Source organism: Aotus nancymaae, unplaced genomic scaffold (genome assembly GCF_030222135.1).
Source record: "Aotus nancymaae isolate 86718 unplaced genomic scaffold, 86718_ANA_hifiasm-v0.15.2.pri h1tg000089l, whole genome shotgun sequence".
Lineage (NCBI taxonomy): Eukaryota > Metazoa > Chordata > Mammalia > Primates > Aotidae > Aotus > Aotus nancymaae.
Window position 1 is genome coordinate 19,094,076 of NW_026988504.1, and position 19,272 is coordinate 19,113,347.

At 36.3% G+C, this 19,272-nt stretch overlaps 1 protein-coding gene across 13 annotated transcripts in view; it reads right to left on the minus strand.

The window, feature by feature from the left end:
• The window catches only part of TANC2 (tetratricopeptide repeat, ankyrin repeat and coiled-coil containing 2), a 446,013-nt gene that overhangs the window by 111,407 nt on the left and 315,334 nt on the right, over positions 1–19,272 (minus strand). For all 13 annotated transcript variants that reach the window (XM_064369387.1, XM_064369386.1, XM_064369385.1 and 10 more), the window contains one exon: positions 493–774. In XM_064369387.1, the coding sequence (XP_064225457.1) occupies positions 493–774 (282 nt within the window). The remainder of the gene's footprint in view (positions 1–492; positions 775–19,272) is intronic.

A 19,272-nucleotide genomic window follows, 5' to 3' on the forward strand; every position in this document is an offset into this window, starting at 1 on the left:
GACAGCTTAGCACCTTTTCACAAGGAAGCAGGAGAACCCCTTCAAGGACACAATGAAGCTCAAGTCCAAGCAGTACAACGCTGATGTCAACAGCAAAGAAATGAAGGATGCAAACAGATCGTGCTGGCAAATTCAAGAAGAACTGGGCACAGACTGAGCAAAATCTGACAGTGATGAATGCAAATCACTCTACTGGCACCTGCTGCAGTCGTTATCTAAAGGACAGACCAACTGTACAGCCAGCATGGAAGAGTCATAAATTTATTCCATGAAAAAGGTTTTTTTTTCCAGTAACGCTTAGGTAACTATTGGATATGTGGGTTAGATGTAAATAGAGTATTATATTCTTTCTCTCAACTCTGAATGAATAGTCCTTACGTGGAAGTCAGGTTTTGCAGATGAGAAAATAAAAGGATATATGACCTAATATAAATATGTCAGAAAAGCTTCAGCACCAATGAAGCAGGGAATTCTTTAAAAAGGAATACGTACGTTTGGGGGAGGCATGTGGGCTGTCTGAGGCGATCTGTCTCATTCTTGTACCATGGCAGCTGAGGGCCACCAGTCTGGAGATGATGGCAGTTTTGCCAAAGCCAATGTTTCCCACAATCACTACTCCTTGGTTCACGCTGGTATTTGAACTTTGAAGTTGAGCATCTATTTCGTGGAAAACCCAATCTCGGCCAACAAACACTGACTCTGTAGTGATGCTGGGCACTTCAAAGAGCAGAGGCTTCAAGGAGATATCTGGAGGCCTATAAGGTGCAAAGCGAACTGAAAGGAACAAGAGAACACAGAACTTAGGTCAAACTGTCAACATTGAGAGAAATAAAGAAAAAAAATGCAGTGTGGTTTAAGAGACTTGAGTTATAGTATGATGGCATTCTGGGCTTATTCAGAAAGAATGTACCTCTGAATATTGATTCTATACAGATAAGCAACACAGGTGAGTTAGAGCTATTTGATACTCTAGATTGCAGAACACAAACATTGATAAAAGTCAGTAATGATTTACTCAGTCAGAAAGTCGGGATGATATTCAAAATTATTACAGGAAAGGGATGGCCCAAGCACCAGCAATCAGTATAGATGCAAGCCTAGTGAAGCAGAGGGTCCTAAAGGCCTCCTGCTATGCCCCGGGTAACCTTTTAATTGTTGGATTGCAGGGAGGTGCAGGAGTCAAGTTCCTGTTGGAAAGGCCAGGCTGTGGCGGGGCACCCAGACAGTTTATGACAGCAGCTCTTTACCAACCAGTAAGAAGATATTTCAATACCTAACAACCAATATGGCTATACCAGTATATATCAGTTGAAAATCAGTCCTGAACAAAGCAGTATAGAGAGATTATTTGTTTCTTTAAAAACACCAATAAGAATAGTAATTCCTTTAAGTTTGTGATGGTATTTTAAAAAATCTAGTAGGTATTATTATTAGGGGAAGCAAAGTCACTAAAAGCTCTGATGGTTTAAATGATCTTAAACACTCTAAGCAGTTGAGCTTATATTGATGCCAATTAAAAAATAATTTTTGGCTTATATACATAGCTTAGGGATAGATCCCCACTGCTTTTCTCAATTTTTTTTTTCTATACTTATACAATTATAGGATTTGCTAAGGACCAAGAATAAGCTATACTGTCAACAGTTTTCTGAAAATGCAGAATTGATGTGATGTGCTTTAAAAGAAGATATACTAATTGTATTGATGGTAAAAGAAGTCCTGCCCGACGGTCCATATCTGGGTTAAATGGCCTCCTAAACTGTTCCCAGAGCAGCTTTAAGATGTATCACTTTATCTGTCTGAAACAAGGTATTTCATTTTTGTTTTGTTAACCTTAGCACATTGCCTTGATACATATTAGGTGTTCAAAAAATGCTTAAGGAAAGAATTAATTAAAAATAAGGTACTATACCCAAACTCAATTTTTCAAATATTTTGGAGCACAAGAAAGGCCAGGAGTGGGAAGGGAATGGAAAGAGGAGAAAGAGAAATCACAAAGGGGAAAATGAGATAATTTATACTTGGTATATTATTCTAGAACATACTTGAACCACTTTTGCACCATAAGGTGAGATATAGAGATGGCAGCTTACATGAGAAAACACAGACACATAAAAATTCCAAAAGTAGTGCAAATAATTTAAGATACAAAGCCAAGTTCTGACAACAGACGCAAATAGTTTCCTGTATCAGTTTTTAAATGCCTCAAGTTTTCATTAGCTAAAGCGGGGTTGTGAGGGTTAGGGGAAGCTGTGGAGATATAGCTACAGGGTCACTTATAATTTCCTGATACACATTTCTGCAACAAAATTTACTTTTATTTATTTATCTACTAATAATTCAACTTTTATTTTAGATTCGGGGGCACACATACAGATTTGTTATCTGGGTATATTGAGTGATGCTGAGGTTTGGGGTACGAATGATTCTGTCCCCTGAATCTGTACATGTGCCCCTGAAACTAAACTAAAATAAAATAAAAAATTAAAAATTTCAACTTTTATTTTAGATTCGGGGGCACACATACAGATTTGTTATCTGGGTATACTGCGTGATGCGGAGGTTTGGGGTACAAATGATTCCATCCCTCAGGTACCAAGCATAGTACCTACTAGTAAGTTTTTTGACCCTTGCCCCTCCACTTCTTCCCCAGTCTAGCAGTCCCCAACATCTATTGTTACTATCTTTATGTCAAAGAGCCATGGGCACTCATTGTTTAGCTCCCACTCACAAGTTAGAACATGTAGAATTTGTTTTTTTCATTCCTTGCTGTGTTAATTCACTTGGGATAATGGTCTTTAGCTGCATCCATGATGCTGCAAAGGACATAACTTCATTCTTTTTTTATGGCTGTGTGGTATTCCATGGTATATATGTACTGCATTTTCTTTATCCAATCCACCACTGATGGGCACCTAGGGAGATTCCATGTCTTTATTACTGTGACTAGTACTTTGATGAACATATGCATGCATATGTCTTTTGGTAGAACAAAAAAAAATCTATTATTTTAAAATCCATACCTGTAATTACAGGATTCAACGAAAAATTAGACTTTAATTTGCCAAATTCCTTTTAAAATCTGCTGTCTTATAGATGATAGATTCTATTTTACTTTTCTTAAACATTATTTTCCTGAGATATAATTCACAAGCCATAAAATTCACTCTTTAAAAATATACAATTCAGTGGTTTTTAGTATATTCACTAAGTTCTGCAACCATCACCACTATCTATCCCTGAACACTTTCATCACCCCCAAAGAAAACCTATATCCATTAGCTGTCACTCCCTATTCCTCATTCCTCCCAATCCCTGGCAACAAGTAATCTACTTTCTGTCTGTATAAGTTTGCCTATTCTGGACATTTCATATAAATGGAATCACAGAGTATGTGGTCTTTTACTTCTGACTTCTTTTACTTGGCTTAATATTATTCTTTATTTTTATTGCTGAATAATATTCCATTGTATGGATATACCATATTTTGTTTATTTATCAGTTAATAAACATTTGAGCTGCTTCTACTTTTTGGTTGATTAAATGCTGCTAAGAACATTCATGTACAAGCTTTTTTGTGAACATATCCTTTCAATTCTCTTGGCTATATATCTAGGAGTGGAATTTTTGGTTCACATGGAAACTCTTAGGTTCACCTTTTTGAGCAACTGCTCAATTATTTTCTCTACTTGGCTTTTACTATATTTTTATTCACTATATTTTCACTATAGAAAACTTAGGAACAGTAGGTAGATAAAATAATAACTGTTTTCATTAGCTAGAAATAAATGCTATTAACGTGTATTCTGAGTTTTGTCTGTGCCATATATACTTATTTTAAAGACAACTGGGATCATACTATATATACTCATTATTTATTTTTCATTTAGCAATATTATATGAACATTTCTCTACATGATAAAACATAAATCTGTTATCATTTTTAATATGTGTAGACTCTTCAATTATATGACTAAATCATAACTTACTTAGCCAGTATCTTACTGTTGTATGTTTAGATTACTTTGGTTTTCCACTGTTATGATCATAGCTAACAATGAAATAGTCTTTACTATATGCCAGAAACTGTTTGTAAGTATGCTAACTTGCATAACAGTCTGAAGATGCAGTTATTACTACTTTCATTTTATATACAAAATGGAGGCAAAAAGAGATTATTTGCCTAAGGTCTTTTACCAATTTGAATCTTATCTACTATGCTCTAGTTCCTCTCATGAAAAGCAGTACTACAAGCAGTTGTACAATAAACATCATCATATATTCACCTTGGCACACGTTCCTTATTTACTTGAAACAAAATGCTAGAAGTGAAATTTCAGGGTCAATGGGTTGTGTTTTTGATAGACCTTACCAAATTGTTCTCTAGAAAGATTATACTGGTTATGTGACAATAACCACATCCCTTACAGTCTCATCATCATAGGGTAGTATTATTATTCTTAATCTTTGTTAATCTACTTAAGAATGGCATCTCATTATTTTATATATATATTTTGAGTATGAAAAGTGATTTTTGTGTGTGAAAGGTGCTTTTTAAAAAACATTTATATTGGCTATTCTGCATCCTTTGTGAATTGCCTGTTCATGGCTTTTACTCACATTTCTATTGGAATGCCTGTTTGTCTTACTGAATTTGTGAGAACATTTTTAACCTTGAGGACATTAATCCTTTGCCTTTCATATTTATTGTTTGCAAATAATTTATTCAGTTCTTTGCCTTTAAAAATTTTTTCTTCTTTTTATTTTAGAAGTAATTTTTTTTTTTTTTGAGACAAAATCTTGCTTTGTCACTCTGGCTGGAGTGCAGTGGCACAATCTTGGTTCACTGTAATTTCTGCCTCCCAGGTTCAAGTGATTCTCCTGCCTCAGCCTCCTGATTAGCTGGGACTACAGGCATGTGCTACCACACCAGGCTAATTTTTGTATTTTTAGTAGAGATAGAGTTTCACCACACTGGCCAGGCTGGTCTCCAACTCCTGACCTCAGGTGATTCGCCCACCTTGGCTTCCCAAAGTGCTAGGATAACAGGCATGAGCCATCATGACTGGCCTCTTCCTTTTAATTTGTAAAAGTTCAAAAAGTTTATACGGCCAAACTTATCAGTCCTTTTCTTTGTGGGTTCTGCCTTTAGTGCTGTTCTTTGAAAGTTCCTTCTTAATCCAAGAATATAAAAACATTAACATATTTTTTTCTAGTGCTTTTTTGAGTCTGGCAGAGAGTAGGGATCTAACTTTATTTTTTTTCCCCAAATGGTTAACACATTTTCTCACTGACAATTTAAATTATCACTAATTTATAATGCTTACTTTACCTTATTTATATTGGGTTTAAGTTATCTAGTTTGTTCCACTTATCTGTAAGTCTATTACTTCTGTATCCGTGTCACGCTGATTTAGTTGTCATTACGTATTAGGTAATTGTGAGTTTCCTATCATTATTCTTATTTTTTTCAAGAGATTTTGAAAAATACATAGTTTCAAAAATAATTTCCAGAATCTGTTTGAAATTTACCATAAGAAATCTTTTCCATTTTATTCACTCAGTTCTGACGGTTAATCAGAAATACTCCATTTACATTTCAATAAATAGTAGATTTCTTGAAATAACCATAAAACATTTTCTTAAACCAAAGATAGATGATTATTTCATGTTAGCAGATATACATTTGAAAATAATGATTTAGTTTTGATGTCATATTTTAAAAACCCAGATAATTCACATGACAATTTAGAAATCAAACATTTATAAAAATGTTTATCTTTGAAATAAATGAATACAAATTAAAGGAAACTATATCTACTATTAGAAAAAACAGGGCTTTTGGGTATATAATCATATTCAAAACCATCTTTTAAAAAAATGTTAGTTTCTTTAGTTACTGGTAGCACTGTAAATTTGTCCAACTTTTAGTGAACTGACATTTTGCAAATACCAATTTGACCTTAAAATCCTGTTCTGGGAACTTATTCGAAGGAAATGTTTCATAAGAAAAGTGCAAACACACATACACACTCACATGTTTTTTGCAGCATGTATGGTGTTACTAAAGATGATTTAGTAAAGTATGGTATGCCTACCAAAAATTACATAGACATTAAAATAGAAAGTAATGTTATGCAGAATCATGGAAATGTGGAAGTATTTATGAAATAAAATTTAGTAAAACAGAATATATATTATGTTACAATTTACAATATATACAGATGGAAGGTAATAATATTCCAAAGCAAAAATAGTGAAGCTATGATATGATTAATGATATATTTAATTAGAATTTTTTAAAGAAAAATTTTCAATAGGAATATTAGCTATATTTTTAAAAAGCTGCAAAATGAATTGGTTATTTTACCCAAAGACAAAATAAGCAAATATTTTATCAAAGTCACAAATTATTCTGTCATGCATGGGTGAATATAACTACTGCCAAATCCAACAACTAATTAAACTACATCAATTGAAACAAACAAGCATATATAACCTGGCTATTTCACGTCCACTTTTATTGTGTATACATTTTTAGAAAATTAAAACAAAGTATATGTAGCTAAAATGTTTAACTATTGTAGCTATTATAGAATGATTTTAAAAATAAAAAAATATAAATATATAAAATCAGCTATTTCTGCCAGGGCAGTCTGAATGTCAGGCTGAGTACTTGGTTTATACTTCCTTTGATTGATAGGCAGTAATGACCCATTTAAGTGGCCCTAATAAGGCAGGCTCACTGGAGAGGGAAGACAGACCAGAGATACCCTGAAGACTACTCACAGCAACAGTCCCAGAAAATGTGATGAAGTCCTGAACCAGGGAGATACCAATGAAACTGGAAAGAGTGAAGAAATGTGTAGGACCTGTCAAAAAATTAGATGTAAAGAGATACGGAGGGGAAGAAACCAAAGATTTTCCCACAGTTTCAAGTCTGCGGGATTATGGAGCTGAAGAGCACCAAAATAAAAATATATGAAGAGAATTACTATGGGATAGAAATAGCTTTCCTGCTTTCTTTCTGTTATGTAAAGGCCTCCCCCCACTAACTATGAATTAGAGAGAAAGCCTCAACATCTGGGAGGAAAGAATTAAAACTTTGGATACATTAGAGTATGCTCAAATTTAAATTTCAACTGCAGTAAACAAAATTGTTACTGAGTTAATCTCTATAGAAAATCAAAGAACCACATCAATATTCTTCTGTGATTATGTGACAGTTCTATACTCATACAAGCCCTGAAACTCTGAGTTTGAATTCTACGGAATATAAAAATGTAGCAGAAAACCTCTTTATTTCTTTTCTTTTCTTTCTTTTTTTTTTAAGGTGGAATCTTGCTCTGTCACCAGGCTGGAGTGCAGTGGCGCACTCTTGGTTCACTGCAACCTCCGCCTCCTGGGTTCAAGCAATTCTTCCGCCTCAGCCTCCCAGGTAGCTGGGACCACAGGTGTGTGCCACCACGCCCTGCTAATTTTTTTGTATTTTTAGTAGAGATAGGGTTTCACTGTGTTGGCCAGGATGGTCTTGATCTCTTGACCTTGTGATATGCCCGCCTCGGCCTCCCAAAGTGCTGGGATTACAGGCATGAGCCACCGCACCCGGCCCAGAAATCCTCTTTATTTAAGGCTTTTATTTTATGCAGGCCACTGAAATGAGGAATATGTATAGGATGAAGGTCTGAATATCTTAGACAAGTTAGCTGATAATTATTTCTAGATTACATTAAGGAGAAAGAAACTTACATGAACTGATATAAGCACTTGTTAACATAGGAAAGGGCAGTAGACTGAGAAGAGCAAGAAGCTCATAAAATAAGAACTAACAAACTAGAAGTAGTAGAAAAGAAAGGGACCTTCTCATTAACTACTCCTATTGCTACCCCCAACTGAGGCTGGAATAACCAGTGCTGGCACTGGGCCTGTCTGATGATAAAAAGGACTATATCACTTCCCTACACAAAACCCTCCAGTGGTTCCTTATTGCATTTAGAGTAAAATAAAAACTCCCTACCTTAGTGCTCAAGGCTTAGATGATCTGGACCCTGCCTCCCTACCCCTGCAGGCATCTCACATCACTTCCCCTCAATCTGTGCCCCAGCTCTTCTGGCCTTTCAGTTTCTTGTTTTAGCTTAAATGCTCCTAGTTAGAGGGGCTTCCCATGGCAATATTTTAAAGTTGTTTTCCCTACTGTTCATCTTTTTTTTTTTTTAAAGACAGGGTCTTGTTCTGTTGCACAGGCTGGAATGCAGTGGCAATCATAGTTCACTGCAGTCTCAAATTCCTGGGCTCAAGCAATCCTCTTGCCTCAGGTTCCCAAGTAGCTGGGACTACAGGCATGTGCCACCATACCTGGCTATTTTTTAAAAACTTTTTGTAGAAACGGGGTCTTGCTATGCTGCTTAGGCTGGTTTTGAACTCCTGGCCTCAAGCAATCTTCTTGCTTTGGCCTCCCAAAGTGCTGGGATTACATGGGTGAGCCACCATGCCCAGCCCCCATCATTTTCTTTTAGCCAGAGGGCTTGTTTCTCTTGGAGAATTTATCAAAAATACTAATTATTTTATTTTCTTATCACATATCACAATCATTCTATCAGTATATAGTCTGGGATACATAGTAAAGGCTCAGTAAATATTTGTTGAATGAATGAATATTGAAGAAAGGAATCAAAGACTTTTATTAAAATAATTTTTATATATTAGTAGAGGAGACGAGTATTCTATCATTATATCAGAGCCCACACACATCTTGAGTATAATTAAAATAAAGTTCCTGCTATTTAACTAAGAATTAAACTTAACCAGGCAATCCCAGTCTGTCTTCAAGTCTTACGAATTTTTCCTTAGAAGGATCTCTTATATCAGTCACCTCTGTTCACTTCCAACTGCTACCACCTAGCTCATTTTGCTGTGTTTACTCTCCTTGCTTCCTACCTGGTTTCCCTTACTTTCTGCCTCAGTCAATCCATTTTGGATATTCTACCAGACCAATTCTCTATTACAATGATTGCATTGTGTCTTTTCCCTTCTAGCGCCTCCGAAGATGCAGTTTTCTGCCGTGTCAAATCTAGGCTATGCTCCTCCCCAGGTTCTGACGGCTCCTTGTAACATGGCTCAATTCTGTCGTGTCCACTCCTCACAGCCCACCACCATGTGCTATTTGAGGCAGACAAGGCAGTCTTCGCAGAGCACCCTGACAAACTGCTCCATTCCAGTTCCTGTGCCTTAGTGCAGGTTGTTCCTTTTACCTGAAATGCTCTTCTTCTTCTCTTCAAATCATGTCCATATATTATGGTCAAGGTTAATTTTCATCTTCTTCATAATATCTTCCTTAATCAATCTAGTCCTCATTTATTTTCCTCTTCCCAAACTAAGTTTACTTCAAATAATTTAGTGCTTAATTTACACTACTTAACATTTTAAAATCTTGTCTGTCCAATCAGATTGCAAGCTCTTAAAGAAAGGATAATGTCTGGCACAGTTTTAAATACAGACTACAGGTGAAAGAAGAAAAAAGGGAAATGATAGGGGGCGGGGCCAAGATGGCCAACAAATAACAAGATCTATTTATGACAAACCCACAGTCAATATCATACTGAATGGGCAAAAGCTGCAATCATAGTAAATCCTATTCAACAAAGTATTGGAAGTTCGGGCCAGGGCAATCAGGCAAGAGAAAGAAATAAAGGGTATTCATATAGGAAGAGAGGAAGTTAAGTTGTTTCTGTTTGCAGATGACATGATTCGATATTTAGAAAATCCCATCATCTCAGCCCCAAAACTCCTTAAGCTGATAAACAACTTCAGCAAAGTCTCAGGATACAAAATTAATGTGCAAAAGTCACAAGCATTCCTACACATCAACAAGAGACAAACAGAGAGCCAAATCATGGATGAACTCCCATTCACAATCACTACAAAGAGAATAAAATACCTAGGAATATAGCTAACAAGGGATGTGAAGGACCTCTTCAAGGAGAAACTACAAACCACTGCTCAAGGAAATTCTTGAGCAGATGGAAAAACATTCCATGCTCATGGATAGGAAGGATCAATATCATGAAAATGGCCATACTACCCACAGTAATTTACAGATTTGATGCTATTCCCATCAAACTACCATTGACATTCTTCACAGAATTAGAAAAAACTACTTTAAATTTCATATAGAACTGAAAAAGAGCCCATATAGCCAAGACAATCCTAAGCAAAAAGAAGAAAGCTGGAGGCATCATGCCACCTGACTTCAAACTATGCTACAAGGCTACAGTAACCAAAACAACATAGTCCTGGTACCAAAACATACATAAAGACCAATGGAACAGAACAGAGGCCTCAGGAATAATACCACATCTACAACCATCTGATCTTCAGCAAACCTGACAAAAACAAACAATGGGGAAAGGATTCCTTATTTAATAAATGGTGCTGGGAAAACTGGCTAGTCATATGCAGCAAACTGAAACTGGACCCCTTCCTTACACTTTATACAAAAATTAACTCAAGATCGATTAAAGACTTAAATGTAAAACCCCAAACCATAAAAACCCTAGAAGAAAATTTAGACAGTACCATTCAGGACATAGACATGGGCAAAGACTTCATGACAAAAACTCCAAAAGCAATTGCAACAAAAGCCAAAATTGACAAATGGGATCTAATTAAACTAAAGAGCATTTGCACAGCAAAAGAAACCATCATTAGGCCGGGCGCAGTGGCTCACACCTGTAATCCCAGGACTCTGGGAGGCCAAGGTGGGTGGATCACGAGGTCAGGAGATTGAGACCATCCTGGCCAAGATGGTGAAACCTCATCTCTACTAAAAATACAAAAAAAATTAGCTGAGCGTGGTGGTGCATGCCTGTAGTCCCAGCTACTCTTGAGGCTGAGGCAGGAGAATTGCTTGAACCCAGGAGGTGGAGATTGCAGTGAGCTGAGATCACACCACTGCACTATGGCCTGGGTGACAGTGCGAGACTCTGTTTCAACAACAACAACAAAAAACCATCATCACAGTGAACAGGCAACCTACAGAATGGGAGGACATTTTTTTCCATCTACCCATATGACAAAGGTCTAATATCCAGAATCTACAAGGAACTTAAACAAATTTACAAGGAAAAAACAACCCCATCTAAAAGTTGGCAAAGGATATGAACAGACACTTCTCAAAAGAAGACATTTACGCAGCCAACAAATATACAAAAAAAAGCTCAACATCACTGACCGTTAGAGAAATGCAAATCAAAACCACAATGAGATACCATCTCATGCATCAGAATGCCAATTATTAAAAAGTCAAGAAACAATAGATGCTGGTGAGGCTGTGGAGAAATAGGAATGCTTTTACACTGTTGGTAGGAATGTAAATTAGTTCAACCATTGTAGAAGTCAGTGTGGCAAGTTCTCAAGAATCTAGAACCACAAATACCATTTAATCCAGCAACCCTGTTACTGGGTATATACCTAAAGAAATATAAATCATTCTACTATAAAGACATATGCACACATATGTTTATTGCAGCACTATTTATAATAGCAAAGACATGGAACCAACCCAAATGCCCATCAGTGATAGAAAGGATAAAGAAAATGTGGTATATATACACCATGGGATACTATGCAGCCATAAAAAGGAATGAGATCATGTCCTTTGCAGGGACATGGATGAAGGTGGAAGATACCATCTTCAGTAAACTAACACAGGGACAGAAAAGCAAACACTGTATGTTCTTACTCATAAGTGGGAGTTGAACTATGAGAACACATAGATACAGGAAGGGGAACAACACATACCAGGGCCAGTTGGGGGTTGGGGGACAAGGGAAGAAAGAGCATTAGGACAAATAACTAATACATGCAGAGCTTAAAACCTAGATGATGGGTTGATAGGTGAAGCAAACCACCATGACACATGTATACCTATGTGACAAACCTACATGCTCTTCAATTGTATCCTGGAACTTAAAGTAAAATAAAATAAAATCAATCAATAAAAAAGTAAATCTTGATTGTAGATTTTTATATATATTCTTCACAAAATTTTTTAAAGTCAAGGTGAACATAACATAAAATTAACCACTTTCAAGTGTACAGTGACATCTAGTACATTCACAATGTTGCACAACTGCCACTTCTATCTAGTTCCAAAACATTTTTGTTGCTCCAAAAGAAAACCCTATATTACTAAAGAGTTATTCTCCATTGCTCCTTCCCCAAGTCTCTGGCAAACAACAATCTGCTTTCTGTGTCTGTGGATTCACCTATTTAGATATCTCACACATGAGATGTAACATTTTGTATCTGGCTTCTCTCACTTAGCATAATTCAAGGTTCATTCATGTTGTAGCTTGTATCAGTACTTCATTCCTTTTGATGGCTGAACAGCATACATTGCATGTATATACCATGATGCTTATCCATTCATCCACTGATGGATATTTGGACTGTTTCTACCTTTGGTACTATGAATAGTGATGCTGTATACATTCATGTGTATGTATTTTAGCCCGTTGTCAATTCTTTTGGGTAAATACTTAAAATTACTGGATCATATAGCAATTAAACTGTTTTCCACAGGGGCTATACTATTTTACACTCCCACCAGCAATGTACAAGAGTTCCTATTTTTCCAAATCCTCATTAACACTTGTTATTTTTATTTTTTTTATTACAGCCATCCTAGTGGGTGTGAAACAGTATCTCATTGTGATTTTAATTTGCATTCCCTAGTGACTGATTATGCTGGACATCTTTCCATAAGCTAGTCATCTGTATATCTTCTTTGAAAAATGTCTATTCAAGTCATTTATTCATTTTTAAATTGGGCTGTCTTTTTGTTGCTGAATTGTAGGAGTTCTTTATATACTCTGGATACTAGACCCTTATCAGATACATGATTTGCAAGTATTATCTCCCATTTTGTAGGATGTCTTTTTTCTTCATAGTGTCCTTTGATGTACAAAGATAATCTTAATGAAGTACAAAATACCTTATTTTTTGGTTACTGTTGTTTCTCATGCTTTTGGTGTCATAGCTAAGTATCTTTTGCCTAATCTAAGGTCATGAGGCTTTTTCCTATGCTTTTTTTTCTAAGAGTCTTATAGTCATAGCTCTTATCAGTAGGTTAGGTTGTTGATTCAGTTTGAGCTGATTTTTCTGTATGGTGTGAGGTAGGGTCCAACTTCATTCTTTTGCAGGTAGATATCCAGTTGTCCCAGCATTATTTGCCAAAGAGACTATTCTTTCCTAGACTTGGCACCTTTGTTGAAAAGCAATTAGCTATAGATGTATGGGGTTTATTTCTCGACTTTCAATTGTATTACGTTGGTCTTCATGTATATTCCTATGCCAGTATCACACTGTTTTGATTAATATAGCTTTATGATAAATTTTGAAATTGGGAAGTTTGACACTTCCAACTTTGTTCTTCTTTTTCAATACCATTTTGGCTATTCAGGGCCTCTTGCAAGTCCAAGTGAATTTGAGAATTGCCTTTTCCATTTCTTGCCAAAAGGCTGTTGGAATTTTTGCTAGAGATTGTGCTGTATTTGCTAGGGATTGTGCTGTATTTGTAGATTGCTTTGGGTAGTACCAACATCTTAACATTAAACCTTAATAGAGTATACAGAAGAAACATAACTGCTTTTTGTGAGCTGATATTATATTCTGAAACTTTGCTGAATTCATATTATTAGCTCAAGTTTGTTTGTTTGCTTTTTGTAGATCTTCTCCTTCTGAGACTCCCAAATGCACACTGGTAAACTTGATGATGTTCCACAGGTCTTGTAGGCTCTGTTCATTTTTCTATGTTCTTTTTTCTTTTTCTTCTAAAGACTGAATAATTTCAACAGTTTATCTTCAAGTTCACTATTTCTTCTGCCTATTCAAATCTGTTGAACTTCTCTGGTGAATTTTAAATTTTATTTATTGTACTTTCAACTCCAGAATTTCTATTTGTTTCCTTTTCATAATTTTTGTCTCTGTTGATATACTCTATTTGCTCATACATTGTTCTCCTGGTATCCTTTCATCCGTGGTTTCCTTTAGCTCTTTGAGCCTATTTAATATAGCTGATTTAAAGTCTCTGTCTACTAGGTCCAATGTCTCAGATTCCCCAGGGATGGTTTCTGTCAATTTATTTTTTTCCACTGAATAGGCCATACTTTCCTATTTCTTTGTATGTCTTGTCATTTTTTAACAAAAACTATGCCTCCTGAATATTATAATGTGGTAACTCTGTATATCAGATTCTGCCTCCTTCACAGGGTTTGCTGTTGTTGCTTATTTTGGTCCTACTGTTGTCCATTTATTTAACGACTTTTCCAAACTATTTTTGCAATGACTCTACTCCTTATTGTGTGTGATCACTGAAGTCTGTCTTCTATTATCTCAGTGGTCAGCCAGTGATCTGACAGATTTCCTTAAATGCTGAAATTTATGGCAGGAAAAAGGAAATAGAAAGATCAGATGGCCCCATGACTTGGGGAGATGAAAAGGAAGGGAAGATAAACCTCACCCATGACTGCCTCAGTTGTGGGCTCTCCTGACAAGAGGAACTATGGGCCCCTCATAAAATTCTTATAGCATTTTTATAGATGAGTCTAATTAGGTCTATAGAGACGTAAGGCCACATAGTTAAAAGAACTAGACCCAAAACCTAGTTCCCACTCTAAAATCCAGACCTTTTCTGTTATATTATGTTGTATCTGTTTGTTCTACAGGATTTGATTATTAAATCTGAATGTGGCATGAGTTATCCCACTGATGACCAGAATTGATTAGGCTTATATGACTGGCTAAGCCAGCTTCTTTCCGCTTACCTCTTCTTATACTTCCCTTTAGGAATTGCATGCTTGGCCAGAGACAGCCTTTCCAGAGTGGAGAACTATTCAGAGACTTAGTTGCTTTCTAAATAGACTTATCTCTTCAGGTCCAAGATTATTTTACATGTTGTTTCAAAGGAGGCTTTTACAAATATGACTAATGCTAATTTATAAAAGGGAATTATAGACTCAAAGGCCTCAGTTTTTGAGAAATAGTCTATTAAGATAACTTGTTCTCATGTTGACATAATGCCTCATCATATTTTATTCTGAGAAAGCTTTGACATTTTAAAAAGTTATTTTAAAAATTTTCTAAAAATGTAATTAATTCACAAAAGCTTCAAGAGAAGAACACACACAAAATTAGCCCAGTACCATATGGCAAAACAACTGTAGACACCAAGAACAGCCCAGAAATGGATGGTTTCTGTACCTCAAAACCTAGGACTTTTATCAGATCAATACGCTAAAAGAAAGCCATACCTTCTACGTACTCAACTATAAATTTAGAACATATGAACAAGAAAGCACTGCTGGCCTGCATCATGGGCACGGATATAATGAATATTCTCTGTGGGGTTCACATTCCTAAATAAATGTTTCTTCCTTTTTAGTATCTGCTGGTTTCCAAGAGATTTTCTAAGGCAGAAACCACTGAAGTAATTCAGTGACAAGTTGCCATTGCAACTATAGCTGAGCTAAGGAAAAAAGATGAACTGATCCGTACCACTGAGCAACAGAATGTGACTTTCTTAACCACAGCATCCAGAAAATGGTAAAACCAATGCAGCAACAGAGCAGGAAGACCACTCCACCCTTCTAGAAGCATTCCAGTAAAGTATACTGATATCTGCAGTTTATTTTGAAACGTATAAAAAATGATAGGTGCATAAAGAGATAGGTAGATGAACAGATGTGATTAAATAAGACAGTACAATGTTTATGATAAAATCAAGATGGTGGGCATAAGAGTGTTTGTTGTAAAATTCTTCCATTTTGTATAGCCAGAAATTTTTCTAATAAAATGTTTGAGGAAAAATATAAAATGGAAAAGCATTCTAATATGGCACACAAATAAGACAAACTTGGGAAAGCAGTTTCTTTTTTTTTTCCTTTTCTTTTTTTTTTTTTTTTAAGAGACAGAGTCTCACTCTGTCGCCTAGGCTGGAGTGCAGTGACGTGATCACAGCTCACTGCAGTCTTGACCTCCTGCGCGCTCAAACAATCTCCCCCTCTCAGCCTCCTGTAGCTGGGACTACAGGCACATGCTACCATGCCGGCCTAATTTTTTGTATTTCTTTGTAGAGACAGGGTTTCACCATGTTCCCAGGCTGGTCTCGAACTCCTGAACTGAAGCAATCTACCAGCCTTGGCCTCCCAAAGTGCAAAGTGCTGGGATTACAGCAGTGAGCCAACATGCCTGGCCTAGTAGTTTAAGGGATTTAAGAACTCCTTCAGTCTTTAATCACTGTGTCTATCTCTTCAATGTAAATTAGGCTTCTGGCAGACAAATGAATTCTTTCTAGGAAAGTTTCTGTGAGACCATCAATAATTATAATGATATATCTAGGCTTAGAAAGAAAATTTAGGGGCTGGGTGCAGTGGATTATGCCTATAATCTCCCAACTCTGGGAGGCTAAGGTGAGAAGATTGCTTGAGCCCAGTAGTTCACGACGAGCCTGGGCAACATGGCAAAACCCCGTCTCTACAAAATATACAAAAATTAGCTGGGTGTGTTGGCATGTGCCTGTAGTCCGAGCCTGAGGTGGGAGGATAGCTTGAGTCCAAGAGGTGGAGGCTGTAGTGAGCTGTGATTATGCCACTGTACTCTGCGGGTGGGAAAAACCCAACAACAAAAAAAACCTTACCTTTTTTCAACTAAGGCAATGGGTAAACCTTTAAAAAACAAAGAAAAACGTATTCAGGCTAACAGATCTGTCCAGTCAAACGCAAATATAAACAGCTGCAGCTAGGGGAAAGAGGGGAAAGGGAAGTGGGGGCTCTAACTGGATTTTGACTAACGCATATTTATTCATGGAAAATAACCGTGAATCATTTAAAAAGAAGTCAGTCATAGGACTGGAAGAAGAAAGTGTGTGTAACACACCCAAAGTCTTGTGCAAATAAAAGCAGAGATGTATTTCCTCACATTCTTCTATAATGACTATAAAGTCTAGTCTGTAAGTACCTCTGTTCCTTAATTTGGGGCTTGTTTTTGGGGTTCACACTATGCATGCTAATTCTCCACATAAAACAGGGAAAACACATGTGCTTCAGACAAAACCTGGTATCACATTGGCACCAAACATAAGGCAAAACACACACTTTTTCTTAATTCTTAAACCATGGTAGAAGCTCGTTTTTCTACTGAGTTTCTAGAAGGGCTCATTCTTCATTTATAAGAGTCAAGCCTGTTTATTCTTGGTGCTCAGGAATAGGCCTAGAGTAGGCAGTTATTCCTATCCCAGGAAATAAATTTTTGAAGAATATAAAGCAATTTGAATCAGGTCCTAAAACACAGTCTAAAGATAATGGTCTGAAAAATGTTCATTCTACATAAATTCTGTTAAGAAAATGAAAATAAAGAAAGCAGAATCACTTTTTTTGGGTGAACAGGGAAACACACAGCAAGGACAGTAAAACTGTAGACTCAGTCAGGCTGCCTCAGTTTGTATCCTATCTCTGTGCAAGCTTAGGCTAGTTGTTTATGTCACTGATATCTCAGCTTCTTCATGTTTAAAATAGGGTTAATGATACTGTATAGATAAAATAAGTTAATACATGTAATATGCTTAAGACAGTGGCTGTTAACTGTGTTAGCTGTTATCACCATCCATATCATCCAGTGTAATCATAATCGCCCCCTCCCACATACACTTATTTAAAACAAAACTAAACAAAAAGGATACCAAAACACATTGGCCCTTTTTGGGCCATCTTTCCTTTCATGCTGCTTCTTCACTTCCATTCTTCCTTTTACCACCCAACTTTTGGAAAGAACCATGTTAGCAATTTTCACTTTCATGGCAATAATTTATAGCCTGGCCTCCACCCAAAATACTCTGCTCTAATTGTTTTGGTTAAAGCCACTAAAGACTTTCTGTTAAATCAAATTATTTATTTTCACTCTTTATGCTTCTTACTCGCTTTTTAGTATTTCACACTGTTTACCCATCCCTACTTTTTGAAATAGTCTCCTTTCTTGGGTTTAATCATGACAACATTTTCTTCTAGTTCTTGTCTTCTACTCCTGATACAGCCTCAATGATTCCTGCTTTCTACCCATCTTTAAAATACTGCCAATCCTAGGTTCTATATTTTAATGACTTTTTCTTCTCAATCTCAAAGGAATAGACTAGTGGCTTTCATAATAATGTAAGTGGTAATAGTGCCCAAGTTTATATTCTATTCTAGACCTCATTCCTGTACAGCACTTCAGACAACTTAGAAGAGTTATCTACTTGGATATCCAATAGAAATCTCAAACTTAAAATGTTTAAAACTAAATTTATCTCTCTTACCTTAATCTATTCTTTCTCTTCCATTTGTTATCACAGTTAATGAAATATCACCATCTGTCTGGTCTTCCAAGATAGAAAGGTGAGACTTACCCATAATTTCTTCTTCCTTAATCATTACATCTAATTTGTCACAGGTGTTAACAATTATTTTTGAGGAACATCTCTTACATACAATCCCTTTCCTCTTTTCCCATTCCACTGCTATTTATAGTGCTGTAACCTTGGAGGGGTTGCTGGTTCACTCTAAGCCTCAGTTTGTCATCTGTAGAATGAGGATAATAAGAGCATCTACCTGATAAGGTTAAATGAGAAAATGTATGTTAAGTCCTTAGCTCAGAACCTAATGAATTCTCAGTGAAATGACAGCTATATAATTTAGGTTCTCAAGATGTTCTGCTTTTATTTTAATGAATAATCTTGCGTCTCTCACATTCCTTTTGTATAAAGCCACCAAATATCTGTATCTGACATGATGACGTCCACCCCTACACTGCTACCCTTGTATCTCATTAATTCACCCCACCATAATCACCCAACCTAGTAATGTGTCACTACAGTTCTTGTCACAGGGTAAGTATATTTAATAATGTTTAGTAAACAAATCTGTGAATAAAGCTAATATGATTTCCACTCTCAACTGCAGAGAAATGTGTATAGACTTGGTTTGGGTAGAACAGGAGGCTAGGGGAAGACAGTTAAGGGTGCAAATCCAACCTTTGAAAATCACTGCTCTGTACGATAATAATAAAAGAAAATGAATCATTTGTTTGCCATCTTTCAGGAATACATTCTCTGTTTAAAGGCTACTGTCAAAAACAAGAAGACCATTAAATAACAAGAGAGGGAAGAAAAACAATTTTCCAAGCTCTGTGCATGTCACAGGCAAGACCTGGATACTAGCCAAGGTATTGTTAATTAATGAG